General features: G+C 37.5%; 1 protein-coding gene across 6 annotated transcripts; it reads right to left on the reverse strand.

Moving 5' to 3' along the window:
* Positions 1–6,390: 6,390 nt before the first annotated feature.
* On the reverse strand, positions 6,391–9,426 carry VIP3 (Transducin/WD40 repeat-like superfamily protein). Of its 6 annotated transcripts, none has more exons than XM_089054570.1 (4): positions 9,246–9,426; positions 8,558–8,665; positions 7,813–8,241; positions 6,391–7,292 (listed from the first exon to the last, which is right to left on the reverse strand). In XM_089054570.1, the coding sequence occupies exons 3-4, from the start codon at positions 8,149–8,151 to the stop codon at positions 6,678–6,680; spliced, it is 954 nt and encodes a 317-aa protein (XP_088910696.1). In that variant the 5' UTR covers positions 8,152–8,241; positions 8,558–8,665; positions 9,246–9,426; the 3' UTR covers positions 6,391–6,677. The 6 variants fall into 6 exon arrangements, with proteins under 6 accessions (XP_088910696.1, XP_088910705.1, XP_088910702.1 ...); XM_089054579.1 differs by having other exon boundaries at positions 9,271–9,416; XM_089054576.1 differs by having other exon boundaries at positions 9,220–9,362.
* Between the last annotated feature and the right edge of the window lie 14,347 nt (positions 9,427–23,773).

A 23,773-nucleotide genomic window follows, 5' to 3' on the forward strand; every position in this document is an offset into this window, starting at 1 on the left:
GTTTAGATGAAAAATTCCAGAACATAGGGTTGTGAAGAAGATTTTGAGATCCTTACCTCAACGGTTTCAACAAAAGATCACAACTATTGAAGAGATCCATGACTTGAATACCTTGAAAGTTCAAGAACTCATAGGATCCATACAAACCTATGAGATGAAACATATAGCTCCTAAAAAGAGCAAAAGTGTTGCTTTCAAGGTTGTGAATGATGAAGATGATGGGCATTCAAATGAAGATTGCAGTTGTCACAAGACGATTCATGAACTTTCTCAAGAATCAGGATCCAAGGAGTCGAGATTTAAAACGTATAAATTCTGAAAATAGGTTTGTTGACTATACTGATGGTGGGTCTAAATCTCGCAACTCAAATGAATGAAAGAATCTAAGAGAAAAGGTCCAATGTTTCAAATGTGAAGGCTATGGACATATATCTTCAGAATGTGCCAACACCTTAAAGAAGCAAAAGGATGAGAAGAATAAGGCACTGCATACTACGTGGAATTAAGTGATTCTGACTCTAAAAATAATAAAAAGGCCATTGCACTTATCACAACCGTAAGCTTAGATGAACCAATGAAGAAGGATGATGATTGTGAAGATATGAACATTGAGTTTATCATGAACAAATATGATGATTTGTTGGCTGCTTCTCCAAAACTCAGCAAAAAAAATGAAGAGCTCATAAAATCCATTGCCGTGCTGAAGCTGGAAAATTGCAGGATTGCAAATGAGTTTCAATCCCCTTATGCAAATTTCGAAAAGGTAAGGGCATGTATGAACGAAAAATTGATGTTTTTGCAGAAAAAATTGACTAATCAGAATAAATTAATTGCATCTCTAACTTGTGACAACAAAGCCCTTGAACTTGAACTTAAAAATTCAAAGGAAAGGATTGTTTCTTTAACCATTGGTGTAGAAAAAATTGACAAGATGATTAGCATGGGAAGAAGAGATGGTGACAAACAAGGCTTGGGATTTGAACCAAGTAATAAGTCTTCCGCTGTGTCTAAAACAAAGTTTGTCAAATCCTCTTCACCTATTGAACCTTCTACTGCTCTTGAAGTCAAGAAATTCATTCTAATTTGTCACTTTTATGGAACTCATGGGCACGTAAGACCAAGATGCAATAAGCTTCGAAACGAATTTGTTCGTTCAAATTCTCATGTAATGGGTGGAAAAGTAAGTATCCAACATAAGATTTCAAATCTTATGAAAGAGGCAAACCATTTATCCAAACTATCTTCTTTTCATTGTTTGTCGTCAACTAAGACAAAGTTAGTTTGGAGGAAAAAGGAAAATCATAATTGCATGTTTTCCTCCACTAATTTTGTGCATGAACCCGTTGCTTTAGAAAGTTTGGATCTTAAATGTCTTGTTGCAAAACCTTTGGATAATCTTTGATTTGATACTCTTGGAAAGTCTTTAGGTATTTGTTCTTTTGAATAATTGTTTGTATGCATGCCAAAAGACTCCTGCTATTCTCTTCTCTATTTTTGAAATTGGTTTAATTCTAAGTATTTTTTTCAGCACATGCAGGGATTGATGAGGGATATCAATCTTACTGACGTCTGGAAGTTTTTGCTGAACTTGGATTGGATTTTTGGCGTTGGATCACTTTGGGCAGATTAATATTGGGTTTTTGTGAATGGTTACCAACTGTCTTTGTTTTTTATAAAGTCAATTAAATGCTCTTTTTATTAAATCTCATGTCTCACATATAGCACATACACTCTAATCTTGCTTAATAATTTTGAATGAATCCTCACCTTGCCCTTGTCTTAATACTACATTTGCATTGTACTTTTTGCTACTGAGCTCACAAATTTATAACATCTATTTAATTAAAAGCAAAGTAAAATAAGTGCTTGATCGTGGCGAAGTAACTGGACCTCTTGTCTAACCAATGTCAAGGTTCGTGTCAAAAAGCCTTGATCTTGTACACATTGTTCTTTGTAGCCTACTTGACTCGGGTTAGTACATCCTGGGGGTGCTTTGACACCCACTGTCTTAAAGTCAACTGACTTGAGCACATTGATTTAACACCCGTTACATGGGTCTTGTAGAAAGCTTGATAAAGTTAGCATTTAAAAAAAATTTAAATTTAAATAAATTTATTATTAAAAAAAATAAAAATAAAAAGGGTGAAAGTGGTGACCTCTGTATGCATTTTGTATGTGTTTATTCTATGTTATTGGCTTGATCTTGGTTGGACTTTTTCTTTGTTATTAAGCAAGTTTAGTCACATAACACGAGATTGGGCTTTAATATTTGCTCATTTGATGGACTTTATTTCTTACAAATACTTTTGATTCTCCATTTTATAATCCTTGTGTTTGATTAAACCTTTGTGATTTGATGTGCCTTAGATCCTGAAAGGCTTTGCTTCAAATGCTTCTAGACATATATTGGTATTGGCTTTGCTTGTCTATCCTTATACTTAGTGTTTGCATGTTCTTATGATTTTTTTTGGCATGAATGAAGAAGGAGTCTTGGGTTCTTATTAAGCACAGTAATTGGTGATTCTATGTGTTTTGATTCATGTCTTTATGGTTTCGTCTCTTTTCTAAGTGTTGCTTGTGTTCTTTGTTTATTATTCAATTTTTTTTCTATGGCTTTATCTTTTTTTTATTAAAACAAAAAACACAAAACAAAACCAAAAAACAAAAAACAAAAAACAAAAAATTTCGAAACATCATTTGTTTTCAAACACAGTGTTATCCCTCATATTTTTGGCTTTTTGGTGATAATTATTCTCTCATATTTTTGCTATTTTAATGCATGCTATCGTTATCCTTTTCTTTTTGGCTTCTGACATCTTGCTATTTCTTGGGCATTCAATTGGTGATTTCTTTATGCCTTTATATTAGCTCCTTTATGTTCCTTCCTTCCCCTTTGGATTTCCTGACAAAAAGGGGGAAAGATGACTGTGTGAAATTATGATAAAAAGGGGGAGAGATTATGTTCTAGAATTAAGGGGGAGTGATGCTGTAATTTTGCTTTGAATTACATTTCTTCTCCCACATGCTTCACTGGTTTTGTTGTTTCATAATGTGCAGGGATTCAGAGGTTCGAGTTTAGACTAGGATTTCATTTGTTAAATCCCATGTAATTTATTTTGAGTTGTAATAGGTGTTTTGTCTAGGAAATGTCAAAGGGGGAGATTGTTAGTATGAAAATTGTATTGTCATTTCCTAGACTCTAGCATAGGTTGGGAGTTAGTGTGTGAATATCGTTTACTAGAAGTTTTGGCGCAACACATTCAATCCCAGATTTCTAAAGTGTGACTTGATCAATATGAGGAAACTGATTTCAGGTAAATCATGACATAATCATGCATTCATTATAGGATTCCTAGTTGGAATTATTTTCACTCAAGTATTTTTATGTTAATCCTATTTTTAATAGAATTAGATTTTATCTCTTGATATTATTTCCTACATGTTTGGTCTAATTAATTTGTTTAGGTAGATATTGTTTTAAAAGATTGGCTGTAGTGGAAAGTCATTAGGTTTCCTCACATCTTGCATTAGTTGGCGTCATCTTATAGCATGTGAATGGAATTAGAATTTATATTGATAATTGGATAATTGTTTGGCTGCTGTTTTGGCGTCTCATTGAAGAGACCTTTTTGCATGATGTTTAGAAGTCTTAGTTGAATTGATTTTGTGAATCTTTGTTGCATAGGAAATGTAGTCACGTGGGTTTCTCTCAAGTGAGAGAAACCTGCATGGAATAAAACCGTCATTGTTTCTTTTGATCAGTAGCTTTCAACGTATTGAATTTTCTTTGAATATATTGAATCTGTTTTGAGAAAGGTGTTGTGCTTATTTTCTTAGATAAGTCATCAAGTGTTCCTTGTTTACTTGGTGATTTATCAAATCCTTTCTTCATTCATATTGCATTCATATGCATGTTGGTGACTCATATGGTTGAGGGCACCAAAACCGTGGTGCGATTTTCCTCCGGCAAGATTGAAGCAATCGTGACTAGTATTGCGTTCAATATAAGGAGTGTTGAAGATCATCCCGTGATAGAAGTTGAGTTTCGAAGAAGTCGGTAAACATTATCTAGAATAGGTCTAGGATAAGTGTGTGAGTACTTCTTGTAATCATCGTTCTATAGTAGATTTGTATTAGATTGAGGAGTCCCGTGGATTATCCCCAGAGGTGGGGTTTTACCACGTAAAATAATTCTCTGCGTGTTTTTTTATTTTATGCCCAGCGCGTTTCAGGATTAATAAGCCATATCAATCTTGCTACCGAAGTTTATTTTTATTTATTTGATTATAATCTTAAATTCATTCACCCTCCTTTAGGCATTTTTTAGTCATCCTACAAGTATTTTCAGCCTACTAGGGCAAACATGTTCTACATGTTTCATGCCACATGCCAAAGCCTACATCCCATGGTGGAGTGTTGTGGATCATGTAGAAAACCAAGAACATAGAACTTGGAGCACAAGACTTCCCACCAAACCCCAAAATCTTTTTACCCAATTTATTTATATGTTATAATGATATGTAATATTATAACACATTAAAATAAATAATATATTAGGTTTTTTGTCTACAAATTAACCATAAAACTTCTTAATCACTCTTCTACTCTCCCTTAAATCTTCTAGGTTAAGTTATGATATTTGCACTAAAAACTCCTAGTTTTTTTCTTCTTGTTTTCTCTATCTCTCCTCTTTGTTTAACTTAAGCTTTGTGGATTTTTCTTCCCTTCCTTTTTATTGGGATTTATGAATTTTTTTTGTATTTCTTCTCTATGTTGGAATATAAATTATTAACTTGAGTCTTTAATAGTGTAGATGATGAGATTAATATTCAATGCAATTATGATTGTAATGAATGGATTAATCAATATGAAATGATATTATGAAGTGGGCTAAACTAAGTAGTTATTATCGTACTAATTTATTAATAGGTTAGTGCTTTAGTGCTCATATTCGAATTATTTATAATTAAAAAATTGTGAAGTGTGAAAGGCCCCCTCTATTGTGAAATCCTGACTCCATTACTACCCAAAGGAGGAAAAGAGGGCAATATTATTCTAAACTCTACTGCAATCTTCTTGAACTCTTACGAACTTGAGCGTCAGCGTATTTTCTTGCAAGTACCCCTTCCTGCTTCATTGGTGGCAAGTGAAGACGGTGTCCTACTTCTCAACATTGATTACAAGACTACTTGTTGGAGGACCCGAAATTTTATGCTTCAACAATCTTATAACTGAAAAAAATATTGAAGTGATCTTTCTTTTGGTTGGAATGTTCCTTCACATATAGGATGCATATCCTAAAATTCTGACAAGAGTTGTTGTCTATATCAAGAGATGGTTTCGCTGATGCCTGTTTAACAAGCCAATTTCCTAGACTTGAAGCTTATCGCTAATAGCAGAGGCATATGCCTCTTGTTAGTCCAAAACTATGTCATGTCATCATTAGGATATAGAATAAAGTTCTACATCGACTAAAGGTCAAGTGATGAGAAGGAATCGAAATTTTGTAGCTCTATAACACAAACTTGTCTCAATTCATGAATAGGAAAATTAAGTTTGACTTAGAGACCATGTATGTATTCATAGGTTAGACGTATTATTTCCGCATAATTCAACTTGTAGTGATGAGCAAACTCCCTTAACTTGCTTAGAAATGTTGGGAGACCTCTAATTATTGGCACAAAGCCTAATTGTGTTGATTTTGAGTGAACTTTTAGTTGGCATGAAGCCCTACTTATTAGCACAAATCCTTTTCGGGTTTGTTTTCTTTGCACCAACCCTGATTTTTGGCACAAAGCTTTCTGAGTTTGAATATGATAAGAACTATTATAATAATCAGAGACTCTTATTTCTTGCTCAACTCTCTGTCTGCATAGATGGAATGAGTTTCCAGTGGGTTGTGTCAAAGTGTAGTCATGAAGTTTTTGGCAATGCTGTCAATCTAGTTTGGAATGTTGGATTGTGGATGGATACGATGTTAAAAGCATCTGTGATTTTGCTGTTACACAGACGTAAAGGCTATCTTCACTGAAATTTTGCTTCAACATCAAACGTAAAGGCGAAAAAAGAATAAAGAAAAAACATGAGGAGAGTGAAATCTGTCAGGTTTATTTTGATTTATCGAGCATAGACCAAAGAAGCAACCCTGATCCACAACCGATCTAAAAGAAACATCATACGATTATATCCAATTTCAGAAGAAAGGGTCATTGAATGGCTCAACTGGAAAAATGACCACAACACACATGCCAAATACTGGTCAAAGTTGAGAGCCTAGAATACACATTTTTAGCAAAGTCATTTCTAAGAGTTCCCAAATTCTTTGGTATGCTTTTTCTTTTTTTCTTTTTTTTTTTTTGGTTGTAAAGGGTTCCCCAATTCATTGGTAAATGATCCGACAAAAAGGTGTGCATTTCCTGGACAACACTTGTTTAGGTATCATAAAAAGTTCTCAAACAAACCAATTTCATAGGAACACTCAGGCACAGAACACCAAAGGCAGTGATTTACATTGAAACAACATAAATTATCCATGTTCTTGTTTCTCCCTGAGCCACCCACTTCAAGAGTAATATAACGATATGCTCGTCATCTGACACACTAGCAAGTCTACCAGGCATTCCTCCTAGTTGAAAGGCCACTCCCCAAACTTGGTCGGTGTGGTCGAGCCACCCACTTCAAGAGTAGTCATATAACGATATGCTCTTGTCATCTGACACACTAGCAAGTCTACCAGGCATTCCTCCTGGTCGAAATGCCACTCCCCAAACTTGGTCAGTGTGGTTGCTCATTGTCTGCACAGCTCCCCTCATGTTAATATCCCACAGCCTCACAGTTCTATCACTTGAGCCTGTTGCAAGAGCCGCCCCATCTGTGCTCACATCCACACTCAGAACCCAGCTAGCATGTCCTGACATGGCCCCAACCAATGTTTTCCCCTCAGCATCATACATGTGCACATGGGTGTCATCTGAGCCCGTGAAAAGTAACCGTGGCTCAACTGGAGAAAACACAAGAGACCTCACGGGCATGAAGTGGCCTTCCAGATGGTGCAGGAACTTGCCCCGATCTGCGTCAAAAACAGAAACTGTTCCATCCATCGAGCCACAAGCTATGCGCCTACCATCAGGACTCCAGGCAACTGATAGCACAAACTTCTTGCTGCTGCTTTTATCCGTGGGCTTGGTTCCTTCTGGGCGAGGAATTGACAATGTGGCAACCAGATTCCATGTGGTGGTGTCCCAAATTTTGACTGATGCACTTCCCCCACCCGCCACAGCTAGCATGGTACCCTGATCAAGTGCCAAAAGTCAGCATCAACTTGAATATAACCAAAGGGGTGGCTTCAAAACTTCAAATGGTTCTAGTTTGAAACACATATCAGTCAGAGATCAGATGTCCCCGAAGGGAAGTATCAGATACAAAATAAGAGTAATTCAACAGACACCGTCTTGAATTTTAGATACTGAGTATCAATGTTCACTTGAAGCATTCCATTTATTCAAATTTGGTCCACTTGAAACATCACTTTAACAATTAAGAACTAACATAATACCAACTCTTGGCATGTCTGATATTATTAGTAAGGCAACAAGGAAAATACAAGTTTCAGAAAGTGACATCTCAACCAGATCTGTAATTCAAATCCCATGGCTAGTTTTAGAAAAATTACTCAAGCCAAAAAGAAATCAAGCAAACTTGTATGCATAGATATATAAACAAGTAAAGCAACAAAACAGTAAATTAATTTAACAAGCTCAAAAATTACCCAAAAATAAATATCCAAGAAAAATTTGAAAATTGCAAATGCACCTGAGGATTGAAGCGTAATTGCCAGACTTCAGAGGGTGGGGCTTCGAGACTAGCGATGGTGTTGTTGGAGTCGACATCGAAAACCCTAACGAAGCTGTCGAGTGAAGCCGAGGCGGCAATATGGCCAGAGGGGTGAGCTGCCACTGAAGCGACGCCGAGGCAGTGGCCAGTCATTTTGCCCCGGTTGACTAGCTCGTCTGGCTGCCACAGCCTCACGGTCTCGTCCAGTGATCCGGTTAACAACAAAGCAGGTCGGGTCTCGGTTGACGGGACCCATGTCACCGCCCATACTGACTCCTCGTGCGCGTCCTCAATTGATTTCAACCCTGCAAGCTTCATTGATAATTGGTTTGCTGAAACAACCCTAGTGTGCTTAATTCTTCAGTCCTCACTCCCCAATTTTCAGATCAGATTTTTATTTAGTGGTCACTGCATGCAAGCCCAATGATTAATCAGGGAGTCTGATAACACAATCATCAAATCTAGCATGCTGAGAAGTACATTGGAAAGCCAGCGAAATTCTAGCATGCTGATGGAAATAGCTAGAGGCACTCTATCGAGTACAATGTAAGAAGTTATCCATATAATAAACCGTCTTGGACAGAAACAGTGCATGAATGATGAAAAACACAATTTGATTTACAAGAACATTCCACAGTCCATGATAGGAAGATTCATATTTGTCACAGATAAACATTCAAGCACTTAAGATTGGCTAAAAAACAAGGTCCAAACAAGATTCTACATTTAAATATTGAACAATATCAAGCTGATGGTCTCAAATGTTTAATATGCTTTCCAGAGGATCATCTCTCTAGCTCAAGGTCATTCCTCAAACCCTCTGCCGAAGCATCTGCAATACCAACAAATATTGTCTCAGAGTTGGGAAGTAGCTAAACTATTAGACGCATCATGTTAATTTAGCTGGTTTTAGTTCCGAATAAGTGAAAATGGGGAGTAAAAAGTCCGGACTTGCCACACCCCAAAGTACCGGTTTCACAAAATTAGAATTTTACTTGAGAACCAATTTATCCCAGAAATTTTTTGTTCATGATCTGTGAGAAACCATTCATCTTTACTTGCTTACAGATCAAATAGAAAACAACAAATGCAAAAGTTGGAAGCTTGCACTATAGTTTGCAATTTCTTGTGGCTAAACAAGCCCTCCCTTATTATGGTTAAAATAATTCAGAAACCACCTTTCTCAGAGCATCCAAATCCATTCATAACAAATTATAGCATATTAAACAATCATTAGCTTCAAAACAAAAATTCGTAGGCAGCTATTATCTAATTAACAAAAATTCTAACTTCACAAACTAATTAAGTTATATACCCAAATCAACAACAATTCCAACCACACAACTACTTACTAAATTATATACCCAACCCATATAATAACAGAACCTTATTAAAAGAAAGAAGAAGGAAACCGTGAGCTGCGTAAGAAACCCCAACCAAATGAAACTGAGTGGCGACGGCGATGGTGCGACGAAGCTGGGTGCGACGGCGCTGGTGAGTTCTTCTCTTCCTTCTTCCTTCTTCCTTCTTCCTTCTTCTGTTTTGGTTGGCGCCTGATACCCAAAAGACCTAGCCTCTTGACATTGGCAGTCTTTGAAATTCTAAGTTTTTACTTTACATTTTAACCCCAAATATTTAATAACCTTCAAAATTACCCTCAAATTTTCCAAATATTTTCGTTTTTACCCCCCACTTTCAGCCTTCGGCACCGTCATATCAAATAAATTATACAAATTTCTAAAAAAAACCCAATCCTAGACATGTATTTATAAAAAAACCCAAGCACTATTTAAACATATAAACACACCCAAAATTAACCCCAAAGTCAACTTTTTGGGTGTGTTTATAAATGGGTTTTGAGTGTGTATAATGATGGGTTTTGGGTGTGTTTATATGTTTAAATAGTGCTTGGGTTTTTTTATAATTTCAACACCCATTTTGGGTGTTTTAGTGAAACTCCCAATAAATTAAAAGGGCTAGCCTTTGGCACATGAGTGGTTTTTTTTTTTATTTTATTTTTAAAATTAAAAAAAATAATATTGATAGTTGTGTTTTATAAAAGTATGAGCTATTATCTGATTTTATTTTTAATTTTAATATAAAAAATGCAAATTTACTATATAATTCTCATTTAATTAATAATTTTAATTATTAATGTTTGAATTAACTAATGATATTTTATAATATTTTGAATGTTTCATCATTCACTGTCTTTTGCTATATATACATATATATATATATATATTAACAAAAGGTTTAGCAAAAGCACCAAACTTTATTAAAACCCCATCAAAACCCAGAAGATAAAAACAGATATTCAATCAAAGCAATCATGAGAAAGAATTACAGACAGAAAAACTGGAAGAGGAACTTACCTATGAATTGCAGGAACTGAGAAGCAAAACTGTAATGAATTTTCGTCTCCAATGGTTGAACTTGCTCAGGCACCACACCTACGCATTTGTATACACACAAACATTAGTGACCCAAAACCGCATTCTCACATTGCATCAAACACCTAGTGAGCACTTAGCAACTGATGCAAAAAACATAGGCTGGCATAGCTCAAAACGGTATAGAGTATTGAAAACATATTCTCAGATTCTAAGGGCCCGTTTGGTAATGTTTTCAGAGAGCATTTTCAGAGAATGTTTTCATAGAATGAAAACAAGAAAATGAAAACGCATTTTCAGAGAATAAAAACGCATCTGGTAGCTTAGTTGAAAACTGTTTTCAGAGAACAAAAACAGTTAAAATGTGTCTGGCAGTAATATGTGAAAATGTATGTAACTTTAATTAAAATGCATTATGTTTTTTTTTAATACAACATTATGTAATCAATATGTGAGTTTCAACAACAACAAAAAATAGTACGTTTATTATTTTAAAAAAATATTTTTTAAGCATCTTAAAGAATATCATTTAAAAAATAGAATAAAATTCTATAGTATAAAACTAGAATTATCTTTTTTTTTTTTAAATTGAAACCTCAACCCAACCTTCGCTTTCACTCTCTGCAAACCCACCCCAATTCTATCATTCCCCTCTCTTTCTCTTTCTCCCTCCCCCTCCAGATACGTCTCTCATTCTCTCTTTGCAACCTCACCTTCCAATAGCTTCCCAGCTCCCTTTCCTTTTCTTGGACTGAAAATTGATTCGGCAATTAGTTGTTCAACGATGGTGGTTCAATTCAATTGCATAGAGATTTTGTTGGGTTCGATTGAGTGGTGGTGACAATTTGGTTCGATGTGGTGGTGGTGATTTGATAGGGTGATGTTGGTGGTTTAAGCTTTGCGTGTGATTCTCTGTTGGTAGCGTTTGATGGTGATTTTGGTCTGATGGGGAGAGAAGTAGCGTGTTTTCAGTGTTGTTTCCTTTGAGAATGAAAACAACTTTTTTCTGTTTTCTACAAGTAGACATGAAATTGTTTTTGTTTTCATAAAACATTCTCTGTGTTTTCCATTTTTGCCCACCGAACAGGTTTTTTGTTTGTTTTTGTTCTCTCAAAATGAAAATGGGCCCTCAAAACATAAACGAACGGGGCCTAAGAAAACAAACAAACGAAATTACCAGAAATGGGGCTTAGAAATTAGAAATAAGATACCGAAACAAAAAGGCGAGCCCTTACCTGCACACCGAGTAAGTGGGTTTCGCGAATTCCTCTATTTCTTTTGTGTATCCGTTGTGTGGGTTGGTTTGTAGTGAAGGTCTATGAATAGGGGGCCTAGCGGCTTCTTCAGATCTCCTTTGCTTTGCAGAGCACGGTGGTTCTGTACGTTTATATTTTAATTTTATTCTTTTTTCCTTCTTTTTTTTGTTGTTGTTGTTGTTGTTTTACAATAATAATAGCCATTCTTAATATTTCTGGTTAGGATCTGGATCCTCATTAACAGCATGTTTACTAATCCGTAACTGGATTATGAGAAATTGAATTGAGGATGAATTGAATTGAGGATGAGTTAGATTGTGGAAAATTAGATTTCGGATTCCTATTGAAATTGTTTACTAAATCATATGGATTGAGGGGAGTTAAATTCCGGATTCCTATTGAAGTTGTTTACTAAATCATATGGAATTAGGGTAGGAGTGACACTAATTACTAAAATGTCCCCATTGTTTGGTTAAAGTAGATAACAAATTTGGAATTTTTAAAATTGTGTGAGGATATAATGGGTAAAAAAGATGAATTTCTAATGGGTTAGTTCTCCGAGAATTAGAATACTACCTCTCACCTAAGAATTTAATTTCTAATGTGTGGCTCTCCCCCTTCCCCCTCATTAGCACCTAGGATCGAACCCCAAAGGCCCCGTTTGGTTCAAGGAAAAGATTTGATGGGAAATTATTTCTCATGTCATTTCCCAATGGATGAGAAATGGAAGATTCATTTCCCATATTTGTTAATGTTGGGAAAGTAACCCGAAAATACCACTTTATTTCCTTTCTCATCTTTGGTTTGTGTAGGAATGTTAAAAAAAATTTGTTTAATTTTCCAATTATACCATATGAAATCAAATAATAAAAGAATGCATTAATGCTATTTTATAGTTCTAAATTGTTAATGGGGACATAAAGGTCATGAAAACTGTGCAAGGATACATTCGCTTCCCCATCCATCCCCCTCCCTCCTTCCCTCCCTCCCCCTTTCTCCCTGGGCCATTTTCCTATGTGTCAGGCAACCATTTTCCATGCATGAACTTACTAAACATGGGAAAACAATTGATTTCTTGTCCCCAAGCCTCCTTTCTCATGAACCAAATATAGCCCAAGGGTTTTTCCTCCTAATGTAGGTTTTTTTTTTCCTATTTCCTTACTCTACAGAACCTCTCCCCTTTTCTTACTGTTTTTCTCTTCTTTTCCTTTATTTTTTTTCAACTATTTTTGCTACTATCTACTTCAATTCTCATCTTTAATTTGTAAATATCCTAACGGAGTTGGGTTTCGGTTCAAACATCATCGTCGCTCGCTTGCCGTTCTTTTCCTACCTGTGGCACCGCCTGGGGTGGTCGGACAGCGATCTATCGTCACTTGGAAGTTGAAGAGGCATTATGCACCTATACTAAGAGAAGGAGAGGTCGCGAGAGAGAGAAACTGAGGTTCCCCGGCATTAGGCCAGTTGTTGTGTATTTTTTTAAAATTGACTTTAAAAAATTTACGGTTGTGCCAATGTACTTTTGTTAACCCTAACTTTCTCATTTTAATTTCGATTTACGCGTAGTATGTATATGAACTCATAAGAACAAGCTCTATACAATGGAGCGAATAAAATTTTCAATACATATGTGTACCGATTTCCTTTGTTGTTAAGAGAGCCCTTCTCAGACATCAGAGTGTGTGATATCTTGCCATAACAAAGATGTAAGAGCTCAAACAAATTGTGATACCATTGGCTCATTCTAGTAGTTTCAGGCAATTGAATAGTACAAGGAAACTTTGCTCAGGAACGATTGTCACACCCCAATCCACGGATTTGCATAATTTTGGATTAAGACGTGATTCATACCTTAATTATAGAATTTAATAAAAACTATAACTAAAATGTGAAGAACATTAAAGTAAATAAATAAATATTTCACATATATAAAATTTTCGGCAGAAACAACAACATTTGAAATTTTATATCTTTTACATTATTTAACAAGTTAGAACTACTTAAGAGTTCGCTTAAAGAGTAGTTCATTAATCAACCATAAGCTATGTACATGAAACACACTATAGATATGCCAACTTCATCTCAAATTCTAGAGTTCAGGTTCAGTACCTGCAAAACCTATTAGGGGGTGAGTGAGACGATAGCTGAGTAGGGATATAAACCTTTTTTTTTTTACAGGAAATTGATATAACTAAATTAAGTGACAAGCAATCAATAACCAAATATCACACTAATAATATTATGCATGAATGAGCTTCAATTCTACTCCCGTTAATTCATATAAATGGACAAGCAAACATGCACGTCCCATACCATGCTTATACTGCTTGAACTCTAAACCATTAGGGTCAAAACCATCAATTTCTTTTAAATTCCGAAAATAAATTTGAAAATTTGGGACGGGATGTTATATAAAAAGTTCCTGAAAATTATGAGACTCAAACAAACAAAGAAGCAGGACCATCACTCCACATACTCCCAGGCAACATCAAGAGACCCATAGCGCCATACCGACTAAATCCAAACTCGCCACAACCCAATCTTCCTTATTTACGTGGGCCAAAAGACGATAATTATTTCATGACGACGATAGCTACTTCCACCTCACAAAATAAAATAGCAAAGAAGAATCATGAGGGAAAAAAGAAGAAGGGGTTGGGGAAGGGAATGAGAATTGAGGGGAATTGGGTAGTTGGGTAGTTTGATGCATGCCATACAGTGAGTGGTACATGCAACTCCCCTTCATTTATTGGATATATAGTGAAAGCACAAGATCATGGGCCTTCTTAAAATAGTCATCATGACTAGATTTTATTGAACTAGGTTACCAAATTTAAGTACAAAACTTTCATGAGCACAAATAACGCCAATTGAGGTAAGTCATGGAATTTGAATACAAATGCCAAACACAATTTAACTTTGAATTTAATAAGTATTGGTTGTGCCAAATTATTGGAGTCAATTTTATACTCTTCCTATTTCTTTTCTCTCTTTTTTTAAAAGAAAAAACGGCAATAATTTTTTAAAGAAGAGAAATAACAAGTACAAACAACCAAACCTATTGGTTACAATCCTCAAACAAGTTATCAATAATAATATGGCGGTTCCTCAAACGAAGTCAGAATAGTCTCAATATGCTTTGCAAAATAATGAGTTGATCAACTACTCGATTTGTAGTGCGGCGGATATGGTAAAACCATCCCCAATGATCTTTACATCATGTTATTGGTATCTTTCGCTAATGGACCAATAAAAGATATGTTTGTAGAAGAATTCCTCAGAGCTTAGATGATCTAGAGAGAATCGCTCTCAAAAATAACATTTGTGAAACCCCTTTCTTCAGTGAATACTACACCCTCTCTAGCAGCCAGAGCTTCAACTTGAAGGGTAGAAAAGACATTGTCCACATGCAGGGACCTTCCTGCCACAAAAACACCATCAGAGTCTTGCACAACAATGCCCACACCGCCCATTGTACTCTCTGTTGTCCAAGCTCCATATGTTGGCTAGTCCTTACTTAGTTAGGATTTTGATTCCTTACTATGTTAGGATTTTGATTACTTACCCATTTATCTAGTCCTATTATAATTGAGATTTATTTCCTATTGTAATTTGAATTTATTTCCAATTTATTTAGGGTTGTACTTATTTATAAATACCTCCATATTTGAGAAGAATAAAGATATATATATGTGTGTAATTGAATATTTTCCATACTTTATTTGACATGGTATAAGAGCCTAGTTTTCTTGTGACCTGTGCTTGCATTCTTCTTGCAAGAGGGGGGGTGGGAAGGAGTGAAAAATATATGTTTATTGACGTATCTCCATTACCTTGACATATTCCCATGAAGATATTGCTTATTTCTCGACAACGATGATCCCTTCTCTTTAGGGGGAGAGGGAGAGTGAAGAGAAGTTTTGTATGCGTGAATTAGCTAAGGTTGATATAGAAGAACTAATATCATTGTTATTGTCGTTGTCGTTGTTGCCACTATTGATGTTGCATTTGCTTGCTTCGCTTTCCGTTGATGTGGTCCTTACCGTTGCTGTTCATGTGGTCGTGCCCTTTGCCTCTGCTTTGCCTTTATTTGCCCTTGCTTTGCCTTTGACGTTGCTTTGTCTTTGCCTTGCCTTGATTTTCCTAGCTTTGCCTTTGCCCTACCTTGATTTTCCTAGCTTTGCCTTTGCCCTGCCTTACCCTATTTTTTGGGGTTTGGTTTTGCCTTTGTCGTGCCTTGATTTGCCTTGCCTTGCCTTTGCCTTTGCCTTACCCAATTTTTAGAGTTTGGTTTTGCCTTGCCTTTGACTTGTTCACAGAGTTTCTGTGTTCTGCCATGCTCACAGGATTTCTGTGTTCTGCCTTATCTATTATCGTGCTCACAGGGTTTCTAGGTTCTACCTTATCTACTACTGTGCTCATAGGGTTTTTGTGTTCTGCTGTATACACAGAGTTTCTGTGTTCTATCTTATCTACTGTCGTGCTCATAGAGTTTTTGTGTTCTCCTTATCTACTGTCATGCTCACAGAGTTTCTGTGTTCTACATTTATGTGTTCTTCTATGTGCCCTATTTGTTACGGGTTTGTTAGTTGTTTCACTCGTGGTTTATAACAAGGCATTCTCTACAATTGTTCTATTGGTCAATGTCGAGTATGGTGTTCTATGACTCGCTTGTCAAGTTGGGCATGCAAAATATCTTTGCCCCAAGGAGTGTTGGCAAGTCCTTACTTAGTTAGGATTTTGATTCCTTACTATGCTAGGATTTTGATTACTTACCCATTTATCTAGTCCTATTATAACTGAGATTTATTTTTTATTGTAATTTAGATTTATTTCCCATTTTATTCAGGGTTGTACTTATTTATAAATACATCCATATTGGAGAAGAATAAATATATGAGCGTATATAAGCATAATTGAATATTTGCCCTACTTTGTTTGACTCCATCCATATTAATTTTCTAACTGCTAGCCGATTGCTTCGTCCAATTTTGGATTTCTCTGTTATTGTGAACATCAACACCTTGTTTGGCATGAACCCTTGCATACTCCAGCAGCCTTGTGGTAGCACAATGCTAATGATATCTGGTCGTGGGTCCTTATTTTGCAGAAGCTTCTCATTCCTAGCTTCCCAAATAGACTAGTTGTTCACCCGTTTCGATTTAATCCTGTGATGATAGGGTAAAGTTCCCCATTAACTTGAAGATCATTGGTGGTCAACAAATCAACTTTCTTTGGTGTGTGAGCGTACCGCTGTTAACAGTTAAAAAACCCTAACAGACTTATGAAACAGAGATAACTTACGCTCCAAGTTATTGACTTTAACAAGTGATTGTGAATTTAGGTGAGGAATATCTCCCAAGTAAGTTCTTTTTTTTTTTGCCTCAGACTGATGAGGACTTCAAAACTTATCATAGTAAATTGGTAGTTCTAGCCAGAATGGTTATTGAAAGATAAATCAAACTATTTTTTTTTATGAAAAACTGTCCACAACTTTTAAGACAAAAGGGGACTGCTATGTCTAAAAGGAGAACAGAGCTTTGGGCTTCGATTTCTGCCTGGATTGTTTCCTATGACTCAGGCTGGATTGGGTGTAACTATGTTGGGGTTCAAACATCAGCACCTACTGATGAGGTTTAGTTGGAAATCGATACCAATGTCGGGATTTGCAGAGCTCTTAATTTTAGCCATGGGGAGGCGTGCGGGATGGACAGATTGAGATTTCTTGACCTGGATGGGACTGTGTGTGGCTGGATTGATGATTATTGACCTGAAGCTGCATTACAGCACCTATTCTGAATGAATCATCCAAGAACTATTCTGGCGATTCTAAGAGCTCAAGACATCTCTGTAAATTTGTTTGAGGTTTTCATTTTTTGAAAAACCCAAATTTTGTTTGATTTGGCTTATGCTAAACTAAATTTGTAACAAGAGAAATTTCATTTTCTTTGTAAATTTTTTTTCTAAACTGAACTGAAACTAGAAACCTAAGTTCTAGCTGATCTGTCCTTCATGAGTCAAAGGGGTTTGATTGCTTCGAAGTCGAAGACTTTTTGGGATCAACTGATCTTGTTTTGAATTTGTCAGTGTGACTTTGAGAGTTTTTTTTATTTTTTATTTTATTGAATTTTTTGGCTGTCTTCAACCATGTTCACATCTTCTCATATTTATAGAGAAACTGAATGTGGCCTTTTTTTCTTTAATATCTAGGGCAGATCTTTTTTGAAAAAGATTTCCCTTTCTAATGCAGAGAATGGGGAAGTTATTAACTGGCAAAAAAACCATCAACGATCAGTGATACTCTATTTGCTTTTTCTGAAAAAACCAACTTTGTTGCTCTCTGTTTGTTTCTTGCAAAGCATAACCTGTCATTATGGTCCATTTGATTTTTCTGGCGAACTACTCTCTTGCTCCCTGTTTATCTTTTGAAAACGTAACTTGGTACGATGCTGAGCCTTTTTGCATATAGAAAGGGAACCTGATCTTCATTTCCTGTCTTTTTAAATAGAGAGTGTTTTATGGTTAACCTGTTTTTATTAACTCCCCATCACTTCCTCTGCCTTAGTTGAAAATTTTGACTTTCCAAAGTGACGCAGCACAAGCAAATGAGGTTTCAAACGAAAACCTTGAGTAACAAGGAAACTGGAATCCACCAGAAATTAAGAGAAACTCTCTTTGATTAATTTGATTAAAATCTGAATCGCTGCCAAAAAACGTTAGACGAACCCGTCTAAATACACAACTCTCAACCCTTGTAACTGCTAGGGAGTTATTACAAATAAAACTGAATAACAGAATTAATTCGGAGACTTAACTACGTAACTCCGAAACTGAAAAAAACAGAATTTATTTTGGGAATTAACTATGTAACTCCGAAACGGAAAAACAGAATTTATTTTGGGAATTAACTATGTAACTCCGAAACGGAAAAACAGAATTTATTTGGAATTAACTTCGAACTTCGAATGCAGTTTTGAAAGGCCAAACGACTCACCACGTCCCTTTTCTTGCTCAACCGCGATAAAATCTGCCATCTGTTCTACATCAGTCCTCTCCACCTCCGAAGAACTCGACCCCGAGTTATGATCTGGATAAAGAACCTCATCTTCACGGAACTATATAAATCTGCAACATTAAAAATATTGGAAATTCCCATGGAATCCGGTAACTCAATAACATAGGCATTATCATTGATCCGTTTGAGCACTTTGTAAGGACCATATTTCTTCGGTTTAAGCTTGCTGTAAGTGCCAACTGGAAACCTCTCCTTCCTCAGAAATATCATCACAGAATCGCCTTCTTGAAACACTTTAACACGTCGATGCCTATCCGCAGCAGCTTTGTACTTAGCATTTGTTTGCTCAAGTTTCTGCTTGACCTCATCTCGAACGGCTACCACTTCCTCACCAAATTTTTTGCCATACTGGTTTGCTGGCCTCTAGGCAGTTTCACCAAATCTACAACATGGTTAGGTATAGCAGTATAAACAATGGAAAATGGAGACTTCCCAGTAGTGCTATGGACTGCACTGTTGTATGCAAACTCCACCTGCGGTAATGCATAATCCCATTGTTTCGGCTTCTCTCCACAGACGCTCGCACCATATTGCCCAATGTCCGGTTTGTAACCTCACCTAGCCATCAGTTTGGGGATGGGCAGTGCTGCTACGATTCAAAGTAGTCCCAAACAGTCTCCACAAAGTGATCCAAAAATGACTCAAGAACTTGGTGTCACGATCAGATGTAATGGATGTAGGAACCCCATGCAAGCGAACAACCTCCCTGAAAAACAGTTTGGCTATATTTGATGCATCGGCAGTCTTTTTGCAGGCTATGAAATGCGCCATTTTTGAGAACCGATCAACCACCACAAATACAGAGTCCACTCCCCTTTGTGTTCGGGGCAATCCGAGGACAAAATCCATAGCAAGATCCTGCCAAATATCGTTAGGAACTGGTAATGGCATATATAATCCAGTGTTTTGTACCTGCCCCTTCGAAGTTTGACAAATATAGCACTTGCGCACAATAGTTCCAACATCACGTTTGAGCTGTGGCCAGTAAAATCTCTCCTCCAACAATGCAATTGTTTTGTCACGGCCTAGGTGGCCACTCAACCCTCCACCATGCAAGTCCCGAATGAGCTTCTCCCTCAAAGAAGAAACTGGAATACACAACTGGTTGCCTTTGAACAAATAACCTTCATTGAGAAAGTAATCTGCCATTGGCTCTTGATTAGTGCACTTAATCCAAATTTCCCGGAAATCATCGTCACCTGCATATAATTCCTTCGGACATTCAAACCCCACAACTTCTTGAGTCAGCGTGACTAATAATGAAGCTCTCCTACTCAGCGCATCTGCCACACGATTGGTCTTGCCGGAAGTATGCTTGATAACGAACGAAAATTTCTGCAAAAAAGTCATCCATCTAGCATGCATTTTATCAATATTTTTCTGGCTGTTAATATACTTCAACGCTTGATGATCTGTAAACAAAACAAATTCCTTCTGGATAAGATAGTGCTCCCATTGCTTCAAAGCTCGAACAACCGCATAGAACTCTTGGTCATAAGTACTCCACTTTTGACGTGCATCGCTCAACTTTTCAGAAAAGAACGCAATTGGCCGCTTGTCTTGTGAGAGCACAGCTCGACTCCCACACCGCTGGCATCACATTCAACTTCGAAAACTTTCTCAAAGTTTGGAAGAGCTAGAACCGGTGCGGTGCAAAGCTTTTCTTTTATTTCTGCAAAGCTTCTTTCTTGCTCCTCTCCCCAGCTGAACCGGCCCTTCTTCAAACATTCTGTGATAGGTGCAGCAACGGTGCTAAAATGCTTCACAAATCTTCTGTAAAAGGTGGCCAAGCCATGGAAGCTTGAACTTAAACTGTCTTTGGAGCTGGCCAGTCAAGGATTGCCTTGATCTTCTCGTCATCTACCTGGATACCATTCTCACCAACAACAAAACCCAAGAACAGTAGCTTATTTGTGCAGAAAGTACATTTTTTAAGGTTCACATACAACTTATTTTCTCTCAACACATCTAAAACTTGTCTCAAATGCACAAGATGTTCTTCTTTTGTGGTACTATAAATTAAAATGTCATCGAAATAAACAACGACAAAAGAACCAATGAATGGTCGAAGAACCTGATTCATGAGCCGCATGAAAGTGCTAGGTGCATTTGACAATCCGAATGGCATCACCAACCATTCAAATAATCCGTCCTTGCTCTTGAACGCTATTTTCCATTCGTCTCCAGGTCGTATGCGAATCTGGTGGTATCCGCTTCGTAAATCTATCTTAGAAAACACCCTTGAGCCGCTAAGAACGTCCAGCATATCTTCTAACCGTGGAATGGGAAACCTGTACTTGACTGTTATCTTGTTGATTGCCCGGCTATCAACACACATTCGCCAAGTTTTGTCTTTCTTTGGAACCAGCAAAACAGGAACTGCGCAGGACTCAAACTCTCCCTGATAAATCCTTTCCGCAGTAATTCTTCAATCTGTTCTCTCAGGATGTCATTCTCCTTGGGGCTCATCCGATAATGGGGCAGATTCGGAAGGCTAGCTCCAGGCACCAAGTCAATTCGGTCTGTATGTCCCGCATAGGAGGCAGCTCGTTTGGCGATTTTCAGAAAGTAGTTCCTGAAATTGATTCAAAATCTGCTGCACATCTTGTGGAATGTCACCTTCTCCTCCGCCAATTTTCAACAACCCCTTCAACACCAAGGGACAAAAACACTCCGCTTCTTTGACAGCCTCGTTCAACTCCTGCTCGTTGCGAATTAGGGTTAGGAAACTAGAACTCCTCGTCTTGGGCTCCACAGATTGCTTTGCGGGCTGTGTGGTTGCCATTGCAATTTTCCGGTTGTTCCAAGAGAACAGAATTACATTATCTCGTCCCTTGAAAGTTGCATCCACATCAAATTGCCAAGGTCGCCCTAACAAAATATGGCATGCATCCATGTCAATAACATCACATAATATTTCATCTCTGTAATGCTTACCAATTGACAGTGGCACTCGGCAAGTCTCAGCTACACGAACCGAAGGGCCTTTTTTAACCCAACCTAGTGAGTAAGGGCTGACATGAGGCTCCGTAGATAACTGCAAATACTCCACCAATTTCTTTGACACGAAATTCTCGCAACTTCCATTGTTCGACGATCACATCACAAACCTTGTTTTTAATTGAGCAGAGGGAACGAAAAATACTATGACGCTGCCCTTCCTCCTTTGGTGCCAAAAGAACTCTCTGCAAAACCAAGGTAATCTTCTCCATTCCTTCCTCAACTGCAAATTCAGCCCCTACATAATCATCTTTCCCGACTTCATCGTTTTCCTCATCTTCATCGGCTTCTTCGATAAAGTTAGCCTGCTTCCGCTCTGGACAAACATTAGAACGATGCCCTGGTTTTTGGCAACGGTAACATATGTCCGTCATGGGCTTAGCATACGGATTCTGGGACTGGTTTCGGCTGCCCTCTGTTGTAATTCCGGCGCTACCTTCGTTGAAATTTTTGTTTTCGCCAATGTTGCTGGTTTTGTCGATCCTCCAAGATTCTGCTGCTGTGCTTTCCCCTTATCTCCTGAGCCACTAGAAGCACCAGCAATATATTCAGAGGCTTCCGTCGTGTTCCTGCGGAAGTTGGGTTGGCGTTTCTCCTTCTCCAACAATTCAGCCTTCAATGCCATGTTAATCGCCTCCTGCAAAGTCCATATATTCTGCATACCAATTTTTTCCTGGATGAAAATCTTCAGCCCATTGTTGTACCTCGCGACCTTTTGGTTGTCAGTCTCGGTCAAATGGTTTCGCTCTGCCAAACGCATGAATTCTTCGGTATATTCAGAACGAACGGGTGCCTTGCGCATGCCTAGGTACATACGGTAGAGAATCGCTCATAATCTGTGGGCAAGAATCGTTCCATCATAAGCGTTTACTTCATCTTCCGCCATGTTCGAACCCGTTGCTTTCCTTGCCTCTGCCGTAAATTTTGCAATTGATCCCACCAAACAGCCGCTGTAGCTTTAAGACGGAAAGCTACCATCTTCACCATCTTATGCTCAGGAACCTCCATAATATCGAAAAACCTCTCCACTTCTACAAGCCAATCCAAGAAGTCTTCAATCTTCAGATTTCCCCAAAAGTTAGGAATTTCTGCTTTAATCCGATAGTCGCCAAAATTCTCGTAATTACGATTACGATTACGAGGATTATTAGCCGGTGGTGGTGGTTCTTCAAGTTCTTCTTCTGACTCTGACTCACTATCCGGAATAAGTTGCCTCCTATTATCTCTTCTCTCGCCATCTCTACCTTCTCTTCGATTACCATCCCTGCCTTCTCTTCTTTCGTCATCCCTGCCTCCTCGCCTATGGTTGCCACCAAGAGCTTGCAACAACAATTCTCGCATCTCCCCAAATTGGGTGGTTAGGTTGTCGATCCGTTGGTTTTGAGCGTCCAGATCTGCTCGAGTAATTGGGGCTGGGACATCAGCTTCACGATCACCCATAATAAGACAAGAATACCAAGACGGGAGAGACCCGCTCTGATACCACTTGACGCAGCACAAGCAAATAAGGTTTCAAACGAAAACCTTGAGTAACAAGGAAACTGGAATCCACCAGAAATTAAGAGAAACTCTCTTTGATTAATTTGATTAAAATCTGAATCGCTGCCAAAAAACGTTAGACGAACCCGTCTAAATACACAACTCTCAACCCTTGTAACTGCTAGGGGAGTTATTACAAATAAAACTGAATAACAGAATTAATTCGGAGACTTAACTACGTAACTCGAAACTGAAAAACAGAATTTATTTTGGGAATTAACTATGTAACTCCGAAACGGAAAAACAGAATTTATTTGGAATTAACTTCGAACTTCGAATGCAGTTTTGAAAGGCCAAACGACTCACCACGTCCCTTTTCTTACTCAACCGCGATAAAATCTGCCATCTGTTCTACATCACAAAGTCAGAAAATCACGTGGGTTCTTTTTTAGAAAAGATCTTTCCAAAAAATCTGCTAACTTGCAATCTGGGGTTGAGATCAATGGTGATGAAAGTGAAGCTGGGCCTAATCCTGATTTTAATTTAGAAGCTTTGATTTGTTTAGATTAAGTTGCCATTTAATGGCAATTAATCTTTGATTGTGGTTTTGATCCTTTGCTAATCGTTTCACCAAGATCTGGGCCTTTAAAACCACTTGGGCTTTTTAATTTCAAATAAAGCTCAAACTTCTGTTTTCTGATATGGACCAGCGTCAATTGGGCTGGGGGAGTGGAATT

This window comes from Prunus mume, linkage group LG1 (assembly GCF_029339155.1).
Source record: "Prunus mume cultivar Tortuosa linkage group LG1, ASM2933915v1, whole genome shotgun sequence".
NCBI classification, from domain to species: Eukaryota; Viridiplantae; Streptophyta; class Magnoliopsida; order Rosales; family Rosaceae; genus Prunus; species Prunus mume.

Excerpts from the sequence above, each read along its gene's own strand:
- VIP3 (XM_089054570.1), bottom strand. The coding sequence starts at position 8,151 with ATGAAGCTTGCAGGGTTGAAATCAATTGAGGACGCGCACGAGGAGTCA. Across the intron at positions 7,293-7,812 it reads AATTACGCTTCAATCCTCAG|GGTACCATGCTAGCTGTGGC; the intron begins GTGCATTTGCAA and ends GCACTTGATCAG.